The sequence below is a fragment of the Nicotiana tabacum genome, chromosome 19, assembly GCF_000715075.1.
Source record: "Nicotiana tabacum cultivar K326 chromosome 19, ASM71507v2, whole genome shotgun sequence".
Lineage (NCBI taxonomy): Eukaryota > Viridiplantae > Streptophyta > Magnoliopsida > Solanales > Solanaceae > Nicotiana > Nicotiana tabacum.
This window is the reverse complement of record NC_134098.1, coordinates 45,822,656-45,844,838: the sequence shown is the minus strand read 5'-3', so window position 1 is coordinate 45,844,838 and position 22,183 is coordinate 45,822,656. Positions and strand designations below refer to the sequence as shown.

Below are 22,183 nucleotides of genomic sequence, written 5' to 3'. Positions count from 1 at the left end.
CACCATCTCGACAACGGGTTCATCATCTATATCATCAGGGGTAGGATTCTTCGCACACCGAGTATTTCGTTCTTTCCGAACCAGAGTTGTCTCATTTCCATTGATGCAGGTCTCTCTGGTCGAATTATTATGCTGATCTCCACCACGAAAATTATCCTCACGCTCGTTGTTTGTCCCAACATTTGAGTGAGTTGTTGACATCATTAGGTGCCATATCTATTTTTTCTTTACTAAAGAAAAGCGTCAAAAAATATTAGGAAAATAAAATGAATCAAAGTAATACCACAATTGTCTATGCCCCACGGTGGGCGTTAAACTGTTTACCCGTAAATGGTACAGTTAAATTTGTAATGTAGTTTATAGACACGTGCATTAAATTAATCCGAAAAGTAATAAAGATCAAAAGTAAATTAATTAAGAATACTTGAAGAAGATACAAGCCTGGCTTTGAATTGAGCTTCTCCGGAAGCAAGAACAAGGACAAAGTATTTAGCAAAATGATGTTAAATAGAATAAGAAAGTAGAATCAACCTTTATTCGTACAAATTTTTTGTGCCCTTACAATGAGTACAAATTCCTCTATTTATAGCTAAATTAAGGGATACAAGATTCCCAAATAAAGATCCTCTTTAATGTGAATAAAGATCCCTCTTGATAGTTGCATAATGGTTGAGTGTAAATACTAAGATTCTTTGTAACGGCTACTCTTTTAATATTGTCTTCTTTAGCCGGTATTTTACTTTTAAATTCATCTTTCTGGTCTTGATGTTACCGGGACTCATACAACACTGGCCACATACTTGGGTCCGCGTCAGTTATTTGTTGACTCATCTCCTACATGTCTTTACTTCCACGTGTTCACTTGACGAACACCCACATGCCATTTGCTAATTTTGCCCTATACAAATATTAACCTAGATACTTCCTATCGATTAGAAAAGTGATGAAGACTGAGTGACTCAATACATCTTTGGGAGTTAGTTTCGTTCATATAACATTATTTGGTTTGTTGAAAAGTAAAGAAGATGAGCTAAAACTCAATTAAAAGCCATAGAAGCTTGCTTAAGCTTGAGTTTGAAAATTCGAGTTTCCAAAATTTAATATTTTTGAGTGTGTTATTGAAATAGATCAAGTACTACATATTAAAGAGTTTGAATCTCAATTTTGAGATGGCGTGGCAGAAATTGGTGGTTTGAATTAAAAATTCGAAGTAGACGATGAACATTGAAGAAGTCGAGATGTGTATTCCCTATATATCCTCGATGTATCCATGTGTATCCCATGTGTATCTCATGTATATTTGTGTATGCCTGGATATATTTTCCGTAGAGAAAATATTTAACTCGATTTTCAACTACGAATTGTGACTCCAAACTAGCTCAAATCACCTTCAATCTCCCTATCTCGTCTCTATATTTTCAATGGATTTCAACAATATCTATTGAGAAAAATCTTTTTTTTCTAGGTATTTTGAATGTTATATATCATTTGGAAAAAATTAATTAAATGATTAAAATGTCTAAGTAATTGTAAACTTTTTATTATTTTGGTACATTCCTATAATTCCACCCATGCATTGGGCCTAAGACATTTATGAACACATTAAATGGGCCTTATTGAAATAAACAACCCTAATTTTGTCACAGTCCAAAGGATGAACTGATATGTTTGTGCAGTTGAAGGTGTTGGTTTTCATTTTTGAAAAAAAAAACCATTATCGAGAGTATTGAGAAGGAGAAAATTAAAGGGGCAGTGCATTCGAACTTAAAATTAGTGGTTTCAAATTTTTGTTTGATTTTTTTTTTTTATCACTTTTATATATTTATTAAAATTAATACAGGTTTAACGGCCTCGAATTTCTTTGACTAGTAATTGTTTAATCCCTTTCCAATTCTTTTTGATTGGGGTTGGAGAGCGAGCGATGAAGGATTTTACCATTGGAGATATTTCTTTTCACCAATAAACGATAATTATATCACTAATTATATCACTAATATGTTTTAAGTACATTTTATTTTAATGCCCTAAAAAGGCTAAAATACGCAAGTTTCCCCCGCCGTTTATATAGAGGCAGCGAAAGCAGTGAAATTTGAAGAGCAAGAAAGAAAAGGAGACTATAGAGAGTATGGCTATGGCAGTTAGACGCCTGAAAGAAGCTTATAGGCTTCTCCCTCTCATTTCTCCTGGTATTTTACTTGTTCAACATTTGGCTAATGTTTTATTTACTCTTATCCTTATTAATAGGAATTTCTGATTTTTGGACCCAGGAAACAGGTGTAAACTACTCGTAAAGGAGAGCAATTTGCTGCCGCCTCTTTTGAATTATTCATGTGCAGACATTAATACAAAGTGTGGATACAGATTTCATCAGGATCAGAGGTAACAATTTCTATTTGCCAATTTGAAATTTCTTTTATGAAATAATGTTTCCACTAGAAACCGTGTTCGTGATTTGTATATTTGAAGGCAACTGCATTTACTTTTTTTATTTTGAAGTTTTACCTATTAATTTTATATTTTTTGTTTTTATTGCTCCATGTAGTGGTTTGAATTTTTTTTCAAGCTACTATTTTGGAGGTTGTAGTAGTCTTCACTTGTACTTGACAGTCTCTTTCAGGTATTCAACTACTTTATCAGAATCAGTGCCAGAGGAGCCTGTTGTGCAACTCGATTTCCCCTCCTTCATTAAGTCTGCCATTGATAAACCTGAAGGTGAGCTACTCTCACTTGGTAAATGCGATTTAGTTTTTCGAGGAAAATTTTGACTATGAAACCGCATATTGAGGTCACATGTGGAATATGTTTAGCTACTTTTGTCATGCAAAAAGTCATAAGTTCTGGGAAAATTTCATTGATTTGGTGGTATTGGTATCTAAACATTTGATGGATATTGATAAGCCAAGTTGAAGAAACTTATTTATGAAGAAAGAAGAAAATAACCTGAGCTGTAGGAAATTTTTAAGTAGCTTCCCTTTCCTGTATGTCGATGATGTGCTCAAGACTTGTACAAGTGGACTATGAATGACTTTTGTACCTGACCAACTTGTCAGCGGTTGAGTTAATCATTTCCCTTCTGTGGATCTTATCAGTGAAATGAGTCTTGAATAATTACATACAAAATCTTAGCAAAAAGTGAAAGTACTGGTCTATAGTCAGTCTAAACAATTTAAAGAAGTCATCATGATTATATCAAATGCATGCTGAGAACAAAATCATGTTTTTGCTTTCTTTTTCTGCTGGCTGTAATGATGGTTGCTTCTTAGTAAATCATACAACTTCTACCTGAAAGAATATATCATGTCAAATTGGCCTTCGTCATTCCTCGTCTCCTCCACTTGTTATTAATGAAATGCATGTAAGCAGTGGATTATGACAATGTTGTTCCTGAAAATCTTGGTTAAGCCATCAATATCATTCTTTATTATGTTTTGAATACTTCATGTCTATTGCTTAACTTTTGGTGTTACAAACTATTTCATTATCTGGTTGTAACTGGATATATGTGCACAGTTGTCTCATGTCCGTTGCTCTGAACTTTATTCCTGAATGATTTGAACAAAATGTGCAGGCCCTTCTCATTGTTGGTTAAATGGAATTCCGGATAAGAAAATTTTGAAAGATGGCATCTTCCTAGTGCTCGTAACTGGATTCCTAGATGGTTCTTCAATCACTGAGGCAAACTTTGTTAGCATGCTTGAGAAAGTAAAGTTTCTCCAGCAGAGGTAGAGTAGATCTTTACACGAACTTCTTTTGTCTTAGTTTTCTTACAAACATCTTTTTACAGATCTGTGCTTTCTTCTAATGTTGCAGATATCCTTTCCTTCAAATAATTGGTTACCAGGGTATCGAGAAGATCCCACTTTGCTCCAGTGATATATGCTCACATCTGCTTGGGAGAACCTTGAAGGAAAACATTGCTTTTCCTCTTCTGCTATCTTACAAGGATGTTCTGGAGGTATATTCACAGAATTTGCTGCTCAATTAGTGCAGTTCACAATATAATTTTCAATCTGTTTTATCATACTATAGTGTCATACGACAGCATAGCTGTTTCAAAGTGCTGGACCTTCTTTTGAAATATTGTACTTATTCAGAAGGGGGTTGCATATCTGACTATTCAATGAGATCTGAACATTCTGTTATAAGTGGTACCTGGATCCTGAGCCTTCTTATATTGGTTTGCTAACTTGTGGTCTCTGTTAGTATAAGTGTGTCCATCGATATTTCCTTGCTAATGCTCTAAAGAAAGCAAGGTAAACTCTATTATGTTAAGGAATAATTTTCGATTTTTTGGTAGGTTATTGAAACATTTTTTTCATGTCCCATCATGGAGTTATGTATGACACTGGGTTTTTAACAGGGAGAGAAAGATTAGTAAGTCTCTTTTAAGTCCTAACAAAAAATATGAAAATCGATATACATTGTAAACTAAAGAACAATGCTTCAAAAGTTTGTTTAACATTCTTAGAAAGTCAAATTGTGGACCAAATGGATGTACAGAACTTAGCATAACCTCATCATTAAACTTTGATGTTATTAACCGTATTGGTTAAGTAGTTCGAATTTTGTGTTAGGCCTCTGCTAATCTCCTTTAATGTGCAAAGGACCACTTATCTGGTAGTTAGGCTTGGAAATGTGTCGGCATTAGAGCTAATTGGCATTATGCTAGAAGATGCAACTGGTATTGTGGGGTAAGTACATGTCATCTATCTTTTTGTTCACGCTTTTAGATATGGTTCAGGACTGGAAATATTGTGCTTAATCGTTAAGTTGGCGGCTCCCTCATTAAAAACTTGTTGGTTGGTGTTGGGTTAAGATCTGGCTTCTGATTCTTGTAATTTGTCCATGATTTTTGGGTCTTGAGTATTACTTTGTTGCTTGTTGCCTTCCATACAGTTAAATTTTGCATATGTGTATAATAAACATTTGCTTTTGGGTGATATTTGCTCTTGGCCCTAATATCCGCGTTTCTGCAACCTTTATTTCATTTACTCATGTTCTGATTGTCACTGGATTCATTCATTAGTTATGAATTTGACATACTATTCCCTTTGTTAGATAGCTAGTGAGGCCTGCTATGTGATGTTTAAAGGTTTGAAGAGTCCTTCAATCTATTATGGGAAGGAAGCAGAAATGGTGATTCTAGACAAAGGTATGCTGTGTTTCCCTCTTTTATATCCGGCATGCTTTCGGAATGAGATCGGGTGTTTTCACGTCTTGCCATAGTGCCCGATTTGTCTTGATTTCCGATTGATGAACAAGAAGTAAAATGGAACAATTCTATTAATGGCATCGAGAAGATGAAAAAAGTACAAAAGTGATTCTGATAGCTCTATTACATGAGAATTAGGCTAAGACTAGGGAGCTTAAAAATCCAAAAAATGGTCAATGTTATCTACAGGGGACAGCTTGCACCAGCCAGTTAAACAGATTCATAAGGCACCTAGCTTTCAAAAGCGATTTGGAATTGAGATACCATCAAAACATCTATGATTTCTTTCCGTCCATATAGACCAAAAATACTTGCTGGAACCATTCACCATATGTTCTTGATGGTTTTATCAAGTTTCCAGCTTTCTTAAGCTTCCTTTACTTTATGTGGCATGACCCAGTTAAGTCCAAAAATCTAGTAAAACATGCTCCTAAGATCTGCTGCTACTCTAGATTGGAGAAGAAGGTGACTGATGCTTTCTAAGTTGAGAAGACACATGTAACATCTATTTACAAGCTGAATGTTCCTTCTACAGAGGTTATCCTGGGTCAAACATGCCTCGTTTAGGCCTCATTTGTTTGCACTTAATGGAGGTCTGAATCTTAATCATTCAGATCTTAGACGTTAAGTGCGTTTGTTTTTAAAGTCTGAATCTTAATTATTCAGATCTTAATCATTAAGTGTGTTTGTTTTTTTTACTTCACAACCACTTAATAGGTCTGAATAGGTCTGTATGATTAAGATCTATAATAGAGACTTAATTTCATTAAGATGCTATCATTCATATTCATTATCAACTGTCGTCACCGCCTACCACCACCACACCACCATCATCATCAATCATAGCCGCTACCGTTATCGATTATCACCACCCACCATCTCCACTACTGCCGCCACCATCATTCTCAACCACAATCAACACTCATTTACCTCAACTACCACAACTAACTACCCCATCACCATCAACAACCACAGCTGGCACTGCCCATCATTATAACCTAGCACCACCCACCACCACCTTCCTCAATCACAACTACCACCACCACCCGCCATTATTAACTATCACCACCCACTACCACCATCCTCAATCATAATCGTCACCATTATCAATCACCACTAGCTACTACCCTGAACCACCACCATCAACCAAAACTACCACCAACCACCGTCTCTAGTCAACATTCACCCGTTAGCCATTACCACCAACAGCTATCATATTTTAAAAAACTCTATATTTTATTGATAGAATATTAGATTAATTAGTATTTCATTTGAATTTTATGTTTATTAATTTTCAAATAAAGATAAATCTTATACATTCAGATGTTAAAAATCAAACAGTCTTAATCACTTAGTATTCAGATCTTAATACACATCTTAATATTCAGTTGTGTATTCAGATTCAGATGCCTTAATCTTAATACACATCTTGATATTCAGATGTGTATTCAGATTCAAACGTCTTAGTCTTAAAAAAAAACAAATGAGGCCTTAGTGCTGTCCAACTAAAGCAAATTATTTTTTTGGGTAGCTTTTTTCTCCAAATTAGCTTCCAGGGCCAGTTATCTATCATTGCATTGTTGGCACATGCATGGTTTTATCCTGCTTTAAACAAGCCATCTCTTGAATTCCCTCATCTCAATCTGTCAACTTCCTGCGTATTCATTGTGCATCTCTAGCTTTGAAAGTAGTTGCAGTAGATAATTGAGTTTACAGTCGTGGACATTCCTCCTCAATTCCTAGGAGTTAACTACTCTATTCTGTGAATTTGTTGAATCCGGTTCAACTTTAATCAAAAAAAGATTAGGGAATTCCTCTTTTAGAATGATGCTGTCCAACCATTTGTTCTTCCATATATTGATATGAACTCCATTCCGCACTTTGAATGACGAGTTCTTCCATAAGGTGCATATGCTTTTCCACAAGCCTACTCCAAGTGGCTGTCTTAGGAGTTTTGAGCACCAGTGGTTCTCCACCCACTATTTTGTCTTAACTATGGCTCAACACTCCCCTCATGTATTAGCCTATTTTTTTTTTCATGGGTTAGACACTTGTAGTATATATATGCGTGGTAGTGAGATTTGAACCCGGGACATATTGCCTACTCCGATACCATGTAAAGAAGATGGACTTTAGGCCTAACTCAATCCCAGAAACTAGCTCATGATATGAGAATTGCCTAAAACCATATCAACAGACAACAACCCATTCTCTCAGCCAATGTGGGACCTTCTAAGAATTTTCCTCCCAGGCATGGACATATGGAGCGTGGACAATATAACGTAGGGGGTTCCAACGTTGGATAAACCGATAATAGAGTTGAGTTTGGCTCGAAATAGCTAATGTATCCGGAAAACCAAGGAACATATGCTCCGATCCTTGTCGGAACCTCCTCCGGTGGTCAGAATCCGCAAAACTCCAAATGGGTCAAGTTGGAATGAGAAATTGATCCTCAAGAGCAAAGCCTCATCCTCGAAAAATGAGATCTTGCTGGCGCGTGAGATCTGTATTATCGGCGTTACTCATTGGATTTTGCTCAGCGGAAGATACTGGGTTTTTGTGGTGATGTCGGATATTGCACAACACTCATGAAAAGAAGTTAAGATCTGACAACTTTCAGTCATTGGAAAATGCACGACAACTATATTTTCTTTCTGAATGTTGCTGGTTACTGCACAACGAATAAAGGCTTTGATACTTCAATGAACTGTGTGACTTTCTCATCTGAACGTTTAAGTTGTCCGAAAGAACACAGTTTATTTACTTAATCATATATGTCTCAACATAATATATAAGTAAATGCAATACAAAGAAATTAGCCTCAATTGTTGGGTAATGCATACCCTATAGCATTAGGTATGGCTCGTCAAATTGCTAGATTTAAAACTAGAAATTCAACAGCTTGCTAAGATTGAAGAGGTCTCATGGAGGCAAAAACCTTGATGTTTATGGCTTAAAGAAGGAGACATATACACTAAGTATTTTCAGAAAATGGCAAACTCTTGTGAAGGAACACTTACATTGACAAGCTCAAAATTGGCAATGAAATCATTGAAGAGAGGGGGTAGATTAAGGAGGAAATTTTAGACTTCTATCAAAAGCTCTATACTGGAAATGAGCCTTGGAGACCAGCCGTAGACTTTGAAGATCTGACAAGTATCACTGAAGAAGAAAAGATAGAACTGGAAAAAGCTTTTGAAGAAGAGGAGATTCTAGCAATTATTCAATCATGTGCACTTGACAAGGCACTGGGTCCAGATGGCTATATAATGGCCTTCTTCCAAAAGGCATGGGGAATCATCAAAGCACATGTAATTCAGGCACTCAACCATTTTCCTGAACACTGTCATATGGTTAAGTCTTGCAATGCCTCATTCATTGCTTTAATTCCTAAAAGGAAAGGAGCAATTGAGCTCATGGATTATAGACCAATAAGCCTAATTGACAGTGTCTCTAAAATAAATGCGAAGTTACTGGCTGAAAGATTGAAAAAAATGATTGGGAAACTTATTTCTAGACATCAAAATGCCTTCATCAAAGCCATGCAAATCACAGATGCAACCTTAATCGCCAACGAAGTTCTTGACTAGAAACTGAAGAGAGGTAAATCAGGCATCCTTTGTAAGCTGGACATAGAGAAGGCCTTTGATTAACTCGACCGGCAATTCCTCGTCACAATGCTAAGGAAGATGAGATTTGGTGATAGATGGATCAAATTGATTAAATTCTGCATTAGTACTGTGAAATACTCAGTCTTGGTCAACTCCATCCCAGTTGGTTCTTTTTCTTCCCACAGAAAGGTATCGGGTAGGGAGACCCTCTCTCCCCCTTTCTTTTTATTTTGGCTATGGAAGGGTTAAGCAGAATGCTTGAAAAAGCAAGAGACCCTGCAATGGATAAAAGGTTTTGAAGTAGGCACTAGTTAAGGGAATGTAATTACAATCTCACATACCCTCATTTTTTGTGGAGCAGAGGAGTCCCAAGGTGCTACACTTAAATCTTACGGTACTTATTTTTGAGGCGCTGTTAGGGCTACACATTAATATGATGAAAAGCTACATTTATCCAGTTACTGATGTTTAGATTTGGAGACTCCGGCAAATGCCTTTTGTTGCAACATTGGTACTTTTCCAACAACATACCTTGTTCTATCACTTGGTGCTAAATTCAGGTCAACTGAAATTTGGAATGGTATAGTGGAAAATTTTGAAAAAAAGTTGGCTACTTGGCATATGCAATACTTCTCAATGGGTGGCAGACTTGCGCTTATCAATAGTGTTCTGGACAACATTCCCACATATTTTATGTCATCATTCTCCATCCCAGACAAGGTGAAAAAACAATTGGACAAGATTAGATGGAATTTCCTTTGGAAGGTAGCAGCGAAACATACAAGTTTCATTTGATCAAATGGCCAAAAGTCACACAACCTAAGTGGCCATTTGGACATAAGAATTGTAAAATTCCAGAAAAAAGCAAAATTGTTTTTCAAGTGAAATGGTATTTGAAAATTAGAGTTGTGTTTGGCTGTTTTTGAATTTATGTAAGTGATCTGTAGTGAAAATTTTGAAAAATGGCTTTTTGTAGTTTTTCAAATTTTCGGAAAATACTAAAATTCATCTTCAAACGAAAATTGTAAATTTTATGGCCAAACACTGATTTCGAAAAAAAGTGAATTTTTCGGAAAAAAGTGAAATCTTTTTTATGGCCAAACGAGCCCTAAATCCCTTGGTGGTATGGGCATAAAATCTAGCCATCCACAGCAAATACATGCTTATAAAATGGCTTTGGATATGTGGTCAGGAATCACCTACTCTTTGGAAGGATGTGGTGGCTGCAAAGCATGGTGTACAGTGCCATTGGTGCATCAAAACCTTTAGAGCTTTACATGGTGTAGGCTTGTGGAAGAACATAACCAAACTGTGGGATGTATTTTACCAGAGCTGCAGGTTCCAGGTTGGTAATGGCACAAGCATAAAGTTTTGGAAAGACAAGTAGCTGGGGAATTCAGCTTTGCAAACTGATTATCCTAATTTTTTCCTAATCTCCAGTAATCCAGACTCCACCATCTCACAAAATAGAGCAGACAATGCATGGAACCCACAACTCAGAAGGAACCTACAGGATTGGGAGCTTGAAGAACCTACTCAACTTACTTGAAAGATTGGGGAACTGCATAACCAATGAGCAGATTTCAGACAATGAGCAGATTTCAGACAGACTAAGATGGGTTGATAAAGAAGATGGTCTATACTCTGTTACAGCAGGATATTCTACTCTTTCTGCCCAGAATGAGATGGTGGATAATTGGCCATGGAAATTAATCTGGAATTACCCCCTAAGGTGATTTGTTTTAGCTGGACAGCACTCTACGTAGCATGTTTGGCTCAAGACAATCTCCAGAGGAGGAACATACATATTGTCAATGGATGCTATATGTGCCATCAGAACATAGAAACCAACAGTCATCTTTTATTACATTGTGCAGTTGCTACAGATATCTGGAACATGTTCTTTTCAGTTTTTGGACTCAGTTGGGTCATGCCTGAGAGGATTAAGGATGCCTTCATATGCTGGAGTTCTTGGAAAGTTGGTAGGTTCATCAGGAAGATCTGGAAAATGATTCCTGCATGTATTTTTTGGTATATCTGGACAAAAAGGAACCAAAGATGTTTTGATGAAATATCAACTCCTAATCACACTCTCAAGGCTAATTGTCTTTTATTTTTATATAGCTGGAGTGATCTCTTTCCGGTAAACTCCACTAATACGTTTTTGGACTTTGTTAGCTCCTTATCTTTAGTATAGGGCACATTGTAATTGAGCTAACAAACTCACTTTTGCATTTACTATCTTTTGTACTATTTGCATCTACTTGATGCCATTAATGATATCCCTTACTTCATCCAAAAAAAAAAAAATGTTATGGCTCTTCATTGTAATGGAGGACAAGCCATAGGGTCTAACTGATATTGCTTTTTCTGCCTCAGGAGTCAGGAGAAGAAGTTAAGAAAAATAGTTACTGGTTTCGTTAACTAAATAGAAATTGAACTCCTTGTATATTGTCTGTGTGTATTTTGAGCAGCACTTGCATTGTATTGGTCTTTCTCCCATCTATATCAACTGCACCCTTTGTGTAACATCTATATCAACTGCACTGTATTGGTCTTTCTCCCATCTTTATCAACTGCACCCTTTGTGTAACATGTAGAATATTTATCATTCATGTTTCCCATATGCTCTTCCTGATATCCTGAGTTTCTATAGTAAGTTTGATTACTTTATCTTCGGGGATTAAGGCTGCAGACCAGCTAAAAAGAGTAGAATAGTTACAATGTTACCTCGCTTTACATGTTTTTATATGCTTCATTTTTTCCATAAAATAGAGTTTCTGTATGTCCATTTTCCTATTATTGTCATAGTACTGAGGTTCTTTCTTACGTTCTGCGATGTCAGCAATCAAGGATTTCAGAGCGCAAGAGAGTGCGGCCCCTAAGATCCTGACAAGCACATGGGTAAAGCCAACTGATGAATTCAAGGCACCACCTCTCTGTTTCCCCTTGCGAAACCTGTTTCTTTACTTTCCAGGTAGAGGTCCCCCCCTGTTGAGCTGTCCCATACTGTTGATTTAGCACTTTTTTAAAAGATAATTATGAACATCAACAACAACAACAACAACAACAACAACATACCCAGTAAAATCCCACTAGTGGGGTCTGGGGAGGGTAGAGTGTACGCAAACCTTACATCTACCCCGGAAGGATAGAGAGGTTGTTTCCGGGGTACCCTCGGCTCAACAGAAGAGACAATAATATCAAAAAAGAAACGAAATATATATAAAAAAAGTTAAAATATATATAAAAAAAGAAATGATTTGGACCTGTAAAGTTCTTCAAAGCTGAGTCCACTAGCATTGTGATTGTAAATCTCATGAATGGCATGCTCCAGTATTTTCCAAGTCTTGTCTGCATACTTGGGATCAACCACTACTTTGTGCTTGAACGTCTGCAAGGATTTCTGCCTCAAATGTTCAACTTGTGTTTTCTGCCGTCAGTAAGAAATTATGAAGTACATCCCCCCCTTCCTCCCTCGTCTTCTTGTTGCCGTGTAGAAAGAGGGATAATCAGATAAGAACAGAACAGAACAATTAACCACCTGAAGAAGGAATCAGATTCAAGGTTAATTTGTATGGAATGGTGAATTATTGCTCTTCCAACTGATGTGACTATAAACCTAGTGCAACTTTGCGGTTCGAGGAGAAAGTTAGAGAGGATAACATTGTATTTCATGTTACTCATCAAAGAGTAGTTTGTTGAACTATCAAATTAAATGTTGATAATGTTCAGTGCATAAAGCAGTGCCATGATAGAAAGTGGTAAAGAGGTACACAGTCGGTGTTCTCTTTCAACCGCTATGATGTAGCTTGGAGTTATGGTGGAAGATATTTGAGATTCGAAACTGATAGCTATCTCAATTTACTTTCGAAAGCTTCCCTTGTCTAATAATTTTAGGAGATGATAAAAAGAGGTGTTCCCACTATTTCAAAATTTCAAAATTCAAGGATTGTGATTTACCCGAGGCCCCTTCTTCCTAGCATTTGTCACTTATACTTTAGTTTCTGACTTTTCTTGCAGGTGGTATTTCAGTTGATGAGAGTGGCAATCGCCTTTTCCTTTCTGACTCCAATCACCATAGAGTTATTGTACTAGATGGCAATGGAATGATTTTAGACTCTGTATGTGTCAGGCTTGCATGGGTGACTTCATGATATTTTGATGGTTATATCGTACTGCTAAAGCATAACGGGAATTGCTAATGCAAACATTATCATTTTTGACATAGATTGGTTCTCCTCCTGGTCATGAAGATGGAGAATTTGAATATGCGAAGTTAAAGCGTCCGGCAGCTTCTTTTTATCATGCCGCTGAGGACTGCCTATATCTTGTGGACTCGGAGGTAATTGCATTGAAGCTCTTTATGTTTCTTATGATATCCTATCGCTCATTGTCTAATTTTGATGGTTAAGAGGGATAAAAAAAGTAAAGAAAAGGAGGTGGGGGGTGCTTGATTTAGCAAAAAGTGAAAAATAAAACAACTTCATCACACATGATTTTAATCTTTTGGAATGTCCAAATTGTTAACTCACTTGCAGAAAAAAAAATCAGCTGTTACAAGAGCTATTCTCATTTAGTCATTCATTTCTTAAAGCATCATGTGCTGTGTTTCATCTCAAACTAACCATGAGAATATTCCAATCGTCAAAATTGTCTTTCTTCTTGCCATAGGAGGATTATATACATGAGAGTCATTTCTTAATCGTTGTATGTCCCTAAATTGTTATATAACGGGGATAGGGGGAGTAAAAACGTTCGGTAAAAGAACATTAAACTGAAGCAAGGAGTGTCGCAGAAGCATTAAGCATAATTACGATTTTATTTGTGTATTAGCGAATACAGCCTGGCTTAAGCTCGCTATTTTTAAGCAGAGTTGAGCTCGTATCAGCTCAAGTTTGGCTAGTTTGAGTTACCGAATTCTTCTTTTCAAACTTTTACATATTTATATTTTATTATAAATAAAAGCAAAGATATACATTAATTGAGTTATTTGTTGGCAATATATTTTTGAACAAGTCAATATATCTTTTCTAGTTGCTAGTGTGGAAAGATTTTAATGTTCAGGTCCTATCTAGTATTAGTTTGGAATAATATTTTGTTCTAGTTTTTCCCTACCTGTCCCTTCTTGTCTATATTTTTATTGATGTGGTGCTTATGCTTTCCCGAGCCGAGGGTCTATTGGAAACATTCTCTCTATTCTCACAAGGTAGGGGTAAGGTCTGCTTACACACTACCCTCTCCAGACCCCACAGTATGGGATAATACTGGGTATGTTGTTGTTGTTGTAGTTTTTCTCTACCTAATTTTAGATATGCATAAATCATATAAAAAATTTAATGAATTCTTTAATAGATAATTTGAGCTACAGTAAAGTGATTCAAGCTCAGTCTTGTTTACTTTATCCAGAGAAGTTCAGTTTTCTAAATTTATTGGGTTGAGCTTTTAACATAAACATGAACTCCAGAACTTGGGTTAGCTGACCTTGATTACGCGTTTACACCTCTATTTTAAGCGAACTTTGTGAAAGATAGTGGTAAAAGCAAGGCAAGTGTGGTTTTACAAGTTTTGACTGATGTAGTTTGTCTCTTTCATCGGCAAATGAGTCTGCAGTCAGTCTTAGACTTTTGGCTGCATTACATGGTCACCTGAGTTTGAAAAGGAATTGTCACTCCGCTCAAAGTGAATCTCCTTATATCTCTTTTGGTTCTTTTGAAGATAACATCCATCTTCCTAAAGAAAGTCTACCTTATACTAAATTACAAAAGATAGCATGGCCTCACCTTTAGTTTTGTCAATGTAAGCTTTTTTATTTCTCTATTAACAACCACGATGTAGCAGGGAGTCCTACATGTTCCCCATTTGATCCTACAGAATACACAATTTTCAATTTTTCTCTTAATAGTCAAATGAAGTAGAGTAGAAACTCAGCATTCAAATTATGATTCAGAGTGTAATACACTAATACCTGTGCTCCTCGCTTCACCATGAGGTTTATTGTTGTTGAGTTAGCCCTCAATCTACACTTCTCACCTACAAGTATCACACTTTCAGTTTTTTTTTTTTAAATGTCAATTAACCTTTTTGGGAAATCACTGGGTTTCTTGTTGTTGTAGTTAACCTTTTTAGGTTAATTGACATAAAAAACTATACCAACAGATATTCTGTCAAATGGGATATAGAATGATCTTGAGATACTATGTTACTCAAAAGACATTATGGCTTCCATGCATCTCCTTTTTTTGATTCTTCAGTAATAGAATGTTCTACTGCTTTACAGCCTTGAGCTTTTTGTCCTAGTGGTTGAAGACACCTTTACTGTTTCTTTTTTGCATGGCATCCCTATTAGTTCATTAGGGTTTCCCTGTTACTTCATAAGGCTAACAAATGTGCCCCTGGTGTGAAAGAATCATGCTATTAGGAGAGCTGATATGGGGAGGAGGGTTGTGGAGACTTTGTACCCAAGAAGCAAAACAAATAAAAATAGTAGCATTTGGAGCTGGATATTGGGGAAGCTTTGGCCTAGAAACGATCTAAATGCACAGTCTGAAGAATTGCAGCCGGACACATTGCTGTTTCCGTGGCACATGCTGAATTCTCCAAATGGCGATCTCCTCATTTTAAACCGCAGGTAGATGCAACAGCTGGTCCAACTATCTTCCAAGTTATAAGTCTGCAAATGCTTTATATTATTTCTCCCTCGCCAAGTTCTAACCTCTAATTCAAATGCAAGGCACATCACACATATTTTGCACGAAGATTTTGTAAATTAACCTAGAAGACTAGCTCTGAAACTTTTTCTATTTCGTTTATTTGGTGAAGTGTAAAGGCATAGTCTTGCTTGTTGATGTTCTGGTTCAGCAATAGGAAACAAGAGTGCCCTTTATTGGTTCTAACAATCTATAGGAAATGGATCATCATCTTTTAGAAAGCACATATTGTCGAACAATAAGGAAAAGAAAATGAGGCAATAATCACATGATGGATGCAGGGAACATAACTTGTTTTTGAAATTCCTGCTTGCTTTTTCTTCGATTGCAAATCGGATCAAGACGACCGCAACAACAATGCCTTAAATCAAGCTAGTTGTGATCGGCTATACGAATCATCACTATCCATTTTGCTCAGTTTGAATTCGTTTCATCCCAATATTAATAATTTAAACTCTTTTGTAATAGAAGTTCTTTACATTTTCTATTAACATACTAATGCCAAGTAGTTGGTTCGCCTATATGGATCTTCCCATTATCCAATACGTTCTGTTTTTTCACTAGATTTGCATGAATTCTAAGAGACTGTAGGCATTTTGGGCCTTATGTGATTTTGGTCTACCTCGTTCCCTTTTAACACCTTTGTTGTCATGCTTTCATACCTACGAACCGGTGTATCTGGATGTCTGCCTAGGACATGACCAAACCATCTCAAACGACCTTCTCTCATTTTATCTTTTTATGTACTACTTGCACCTTCTGCCATATATGGTCAGTTTTAATCTTGTTTAATCTTGTGTGTTCGTACATCCATCTTAATATTCACATTTCTACAATATTCATTTTGTTGATATTCATTTGACACTTCATTTTTGTCCTATTGACTGGTTCTGACATTTTGTTCAATTTCTATTTATTTTGTTTTTGGAAACATTTCAGTATATATTCTAAATTTTCAAACCAAACTCTTGTAATTGTTTATCTGGTCATAGCTCTTAAACTGTGTAATCTATCTGTTTTTAGGTCTTAAGCTTTATAATTTTGTTTTCCGGTGGCATAACTAGGTATGTTTTATCACATAACCAGTTTAAGAAGTTGGAAATGATCGGAACATATGCCCAATATTGCTTTTCATTTTTGTTTTAAAAGAATATTTGACCCGAACTGGCCAACATTTCATGAACTTAGAAATTGCATATGATGAACAAGTTTGTCATCTTGTCTCTTTGATCCCTTCAAGGAAAATGGAATATTAGAAGCCCAAAAATTGCTCTTTCCAACTTATATTTTGCAAAATTTGTTTCTGGATTTTGAAATTAAATATCTTGATAATTTCTGCACTTGTATATGTAAAATTCTATGGTTTGAGCTTTGGGGTTGCCCTCACTTGAAATCTTTTTGCATGCAGCTGCGAGACATTGTGGATCATGGATTTAGCCTCTGGCGTTATCAGAGAGGTTGTTAAAGGTATAGAAATTATTTCTAAAAGTGGTCTTAATTTTCTCTACTCTAACAATTAGCCTTGTCAGTTGTTGACTCACCCATACTCTAAAAGGATTTTCAAATATTTTGGAGATCTGTGAGCCATTGATCCTGGAGAAGTCTACGCTTTTGAATCAAATGCCTAGTGATTGGTTGCAGCAGCAAGGAGATGCAAATTACTCATCAAAGAGAATTCCATATCTTGAGCTTATGTCTTCTGTCACAACTTTTCAGGATCAGATGCTCATCTGTGATACAGGTAATCATGTCTTAAGTGATTGCATCCGTTGTAACTTCTGCTTTGTTTGATTCAACTATTGATTTGTGCTTATCTGAAGTTGGTCAGACTGTATTAAAACTCAATAGAGACTCGGGTTCTATATCAAGCTTCCAGATCTCTAATTTGGGGATCCTTGGGTTTCCTTACTGGTCCTCATCTCCTCTTGAACGAGTATGTGCTGCGTAAGTGTAACAAATTAAAGAACTTCTAGCCATCGTTCTTTTCTGCTTTCTCTGGGTGATTATGTTAATTTACTGTGTCGATTTCTGCTTATGTTACAGTGATGAAGCATTGGCAGCAAATCCCATTGATCACCTAGAATCTTTCAACTTATTGCCAGGTAGTAAAACCTATTGGTTACATGTAGTCTAAATAATTAGTGAAAAAGCTCGTCTAGAAAAAATACTTATCTTTCAGCTGTTTATCATTACCTATATTTATGTACCTTCAATTTTGTATCTTCTTTTTCTGGATCATATTTTCTTGCAAGAATTTGGATGTAATTTTTTATAAATTTTGATTTGTTCCAAAGAGTAGTTTTTTTTGGTTTACTCCAGAGGATGAGACTAGAAATTACTGCATAAGTAGTTAGGTAAGTATTAAAAATAATACTTGAAATGTATGGAGTATGTTAGATCAAAATTTACTTCTGAAGTGGCTTTGGAGGTACAATCTGGAGGTTAATGCTTTGTGGAGACAGGTCATCTTGGTATGGACAAAATGGGCAATGGTGTTCTAACACTGTTAACAGTCCCTACGGGGTTGGGTTATGGAAGTCAATTAGACTTCACTGGAATACTTTGGCTTCTAATACCACCATAAGGGAAGGTAATGGAAGGAAACACTTTTCTGGAGTGATAACTGGTTAGGGCATGGCTCTCTCAAAGAATTATTTCCTGATTTTTTCAACATTGCAACATCACCTACAGCCACATTAGATACAGCTTGGGGACAGCAAGGATGGAATGTTACTTTTAGGAGGGGCTCTGAATGACCGGGAACTAGAGAGGGTTGTGGATTTCTCTAAGATCTTGGTAGAATTTCAAGGTCTCGGAGAATCTGAAGATAAACTTTGTTGGAGCCTTCACAGGGATGGGAATTTTACAGTTAAATCTGCACATACCTTAATTTCTATTCCAAACCAACAGTTAGAACAACGGCCCTGGAGGTATATTTGGAAAGTCAAGGCACCTTTCAAGGTAGTATGCTTTCCATGGTTAGTGGCAAGAAAGACTTGTCTAACCCAAGAGAAGTTGAGAAGAAGAGGTTTTCAGCTATGCTCTAGGTATTTATTATGTGGTACAGCTGTAGAAACTAATAGCCATTTGTTTCTTCGTTGTCCTTTTACTAACCAACTGTGTCAGCTCTTTCTTAATGGGCCTTAAATGTAGCATGCCAGCAAACACTTGTAATCTGTTGAAGTGTTGGAATTATAATAGGGGTATAGTGAGACAGAAGAAATGGTGGAGATTGGTTTCTGCTTGCATATGGTGGACAGTCTGGAAGTAGAGAAATTTAAGAATTTTTGAAGACAGAAGCAACTCTTTACAGAACATCAAGATGAAGTGTTTTCTTTTGCTTCATTTCTGGTGTAAAGAAAGCTATTTAGAGGAGGCAGAATCTCTAGTAGACCTGATCGGTGCACTGTGATCTTAGGCGGACATAGCTGGTTTTGTTTTCCTTGTAAATATGGCTTGGCACTGCCTTAGTGCTGTTTTTATTTTCTTAATATACACGTTACCATTTTTTATAAAAGTATGTTAGATCAAATTTGAAATAATATAAAGTTACCTTTGACGACCAATTTTATGTGATGGGCAGATGGACGAAGCAGGGGTTTAAAATGTTAATCTGACTAGTGTGTTATACTATCAAAGTTTACAATTGAACGATTGATGACATTGAATTGTTATGAGAATTGTATTTAATGATGTTATTAGTATTTATTAACACTTTGAGATGTCCTAAATTGAAAAATGCATTACAAAGAAGGAGAGTAGTTGTTGGATTATCACAGCTTCCTGTTGAACAAGTAGTTTTATGGATCAATAGAAAACAAGAGAAAGTAGGCCAAGTATTTCTAGATCGAGGAGTTCTGTATGATAACATCGCTTCTTCATTTCTGTAACAGGTAGAGTTGACATACAACTGAATGTAGATATTCCAGAATATGTTGATCTAATTGAACCACTGAGTGAAAATTGTGTATGGAGGCAAGTTAGAGGGGCAGCAACTGAAATATGCGAGGCAGACAGCACAATTATGTCTTCAGAAAAGGTTTCTAATGCTTGGACCTTTTAGTCTCCATGTATTTGTATCGCCCATAAATTCCACTTCCCTCATTCCAAGCTGATTTTTCCACTTTTCATTTTTGTGTAGTTCCAAAATAATTTTCTCAAAAAGAATGTTGGTATATACCTTGTAGCAGTAGCACAAATAGTTGTGGGACCACTTTAATAGGTAGAATATAGTCCAACATTTTATCTCAAATACTAAATAATTCACTTTTTCAACTCCTCTGATAGCAGTACAAAGTCGAAGCAAGAGATCTAATTTGGGATGAATGCAGTATTAGGTAGCAAGCACTTCAAATAGTGCCTTATTTCAAGTAGCTTAAAGAGTTAAGTTGATGTGGATATGCAGGTTGGTGTTGCTCAGCAATGGTATGATGAAATTGACCACCTTGCCTTTTCAACACCGGAAATAGAATCAACCATAGAAGAGGTAAGTGTGAGTCATGGTGAAGAAATTCCAGAAGGGAAAATCGAGATCAGTTGCTCCATCAACACAAGTCCTGGAACAAGCGAGGTATATTATTCTTCCCACACAATTTTGCTTTTGATTCTGAATTACAAAGATTCTCCAGGATTTATGTGAAATTTCTAGCTCAAGTTGTTTAAAATGATAAACATTTCAGTTAATTGGTATTACCTGGATTTCATTCTGAATTTCGGCATAGAAAAATGATGCTTTACTCATTATGTGATTGTTTTCATTTCTCTGGTTTCACCACCAGGTTATCGTTTGTGCTGCAGCATATTTGAGACTGAAAAAGGATACAGATGTCTGTAGTGAAAGTAGACAGAGGAAAGCAGCCCGGATAGCAGATCTGTTGAATCAGGGGAGGACAAGGGTAAGCAGAGATGTTATAGTCCAGTTCTTGCTGACATCAAAAAGAGATCTAGAAGAAGTCATCATAACGAGACCTATACATGTGAGACTCAAGTTTGATTGTCCAAACCACCCAAAAGCAGACAATTCCAAAGATATAATTTTGACGGACACCTCTTTAAATGTGAATGTTGCTCTGAGTAACATCTAATAAATAGTGTATGGATGACCCTTAATGATATATATGCCTCATCATCTTGAAGGCCAACTTGTGCACACCACGACTATACCACCAGTACAGGTACCAGATAACTCCAATCTGTGCTCATTATTTTGTATGAATTTGTCAGTTATTTGTTCTATTTCTAGTGGCTTTTCTATCAGTTTATTAGTAAATCGTGCTATATTCCTAGATGATGTACCGTTTTCTTCTGTTTGATCGACTCCATAATATCTGTATGAAGTTGTAAAATTAATAGTTCTATGGAGAAAATCTTTCCCTCTCTAAATGTACAGGTTTCAAATGCATAATTCTGAACTATTGGCCTGTTAGACTGCTATATTTTGGCGAGCGTGGAGAGGCCTGGGTTGCTCATTTGAAAATTTCACTTTTTTATATAATTCATTTTGATTTTCCTGCAGGGTAAGACTTGAAAAATCTTCAAACTATGAATATTGAGAAACAATTACCGCCGTTTTAAATTGTTCTTGTACTTGTTATGATTAGTATTGGTCTCATATTTTGTTGGCTTTTAAGTTAAGTGCTTAAAAGCACTTTATAAGTGCTGGAACTTGTTTATAAATAAGCAGTTACGTGTTTGGATAAAAGTGTTGAAATTGAAAACAAACTGATGAAGTGTTTGGTAAACAAGTCCTGGTAAGCACTTTTTTTTGTTAAAATGACTGAAATATCCTTAAAGTTGTTAACATTATAAAGAAGATGATGGCTATAATATTATATTTTTCGTTCATAGCTTCAAATTCAGGGGTAACACGTAAATTCATTGAATGATTTGATTTTAGAATATAGTTACACCAATTAAAAAAAAAGGGAAGGATTCAACGACAAAAAAAATTAAATGTTATGGAACCAAAAAAAGAAGAAGGTAAAAGAACAATATTTACAAAATATTGGAATGTATCAAACATTATTTAAAAAACTATTGTTTGCTTCACGTTAAGAACTTCAAGAAATTGACAAATATTGGAGAATGGAGAGAAAAAAAAAGTATGAAGAATGAAGATTAGAATTGACATAAGGAATGTGACGGGGAAGGGAGCTGTAACAACTCCAAAATATAGATTATATTAATGGTAGTAACTAAGGATTACAACTCAAGGAAGTAGAACAACATTAATGAAAATGCAAATGAAGAAGCTAAGTAAGATAGGAGATAACAAGTGAAGGGGATGAGAAGCTAGACTAAGAATTGATGAAGAGCGGACTAATACCCTTTACTTAACAATAATCAGCTAGCTATTTGGTCTAAGGTACTGCTATTTATTAATTCCCCATACCTCATATGTTCCTAATCTGGGTCCCATAAATAAGTTTCTAAGTTTCCATCCATGCCCTCCCAAATGTTAACTACGTTCATAACAATACCCCCGGCCTCAATAAGAACCTTGTTCTCAAGGTTCAAGATAGGAAATTCTAATGAGAGAACATGAGCATTTGTGTTGGCTTGCACCATGGAAAAGGATTCCCATATGTAATCTTTGGTGACCATCAGTGTAGTGTCAGATATTAGGTCAAATGCAGTGGCACTATCATGAT

At 36.1% G+C, this 22,183-nt stretch overlaps 1 protein-coding gene across 8 annotated transcripts; it reads left to right on the top strand.

Annotated features, from left to right (window-relative positions):
* Positions 1–1,651: 1,651 nt before the first annotated feature.
* Positions 1,652–20,915, top strand: LOC107759330 (uncharacterized). Of its 8 annotated transcripts, none has more exons than XM_075237705.1 (17): positions 1,652–2,186; positions 2,268–2,379; positions 2,638–2,712; positions 3,569–3,722; positions 3,811–3,955; positions 5,059–5,152; positions 11,669–11,800; positions 12,847–12,947; positions 13,055–13,168; positions 15,231–15,454; positions 16,942–17,000; positions 17,089–17,274; positions 17,354–17,477; positions 17,577–17,635; positions 19,427–19,572; positions 19,939–20,103; positions 20,312–20,915. In XM_075237705.1, the coding sequence occupies exons 4-17, from the start codon at positions 3,691–3,693 to the stop codon at positions 20,615–20,617; spliced, it is 1,887 nt and encodes a 628-aa protein (XP_075093806.1). In that variant the 5' UTR covers positions 1,652–2,186; positions 2,268–2,379; positions 2,638–2,712; positions 3,569–3,690; the 3' UTR covers positions 20,618–20,915. The 8 variants fall into 8 exon arrangements, with proteins under 8 accessions (XP_075093806.1, XP_016432710.1, XP_016432708.1 ...); XM_016577224.2 differs by having other exon boundaries at positions 2,618–2,712; positions 20,331–20,915; XM_016577222.2 differs by having other exon boundaries at positions 2,618–2,712.
* The last annotated feature ends 1,268 nt before the right edge of the window (positions 20,916–22,183 follow it).

Bases quoted from the DNA above. Each gene is read 5' to 3' on its own strand.
- LOC107759330 (XM_016577222.2), top strand. From the start codon at position 2,126: ATGGCTATGGCAGTTAGACGCCTGAAAGAAGCTTATAGGCTTCTCCCT. The intron at 2,380-2,617 runs GTAACAATTTCT...AGTCTCTTTCAG, and splicing joins AGATTTCATCAGGATCAGAG to GTATTCAACTACTTTATCAG. The intron at 5,153-11,668 runs GTATGCTGTGTT...CTGCGATGTCAG, and splicing joins AATGGTGATTCTAGACAAAG to CAATCAAGGATTTCAGAGCG.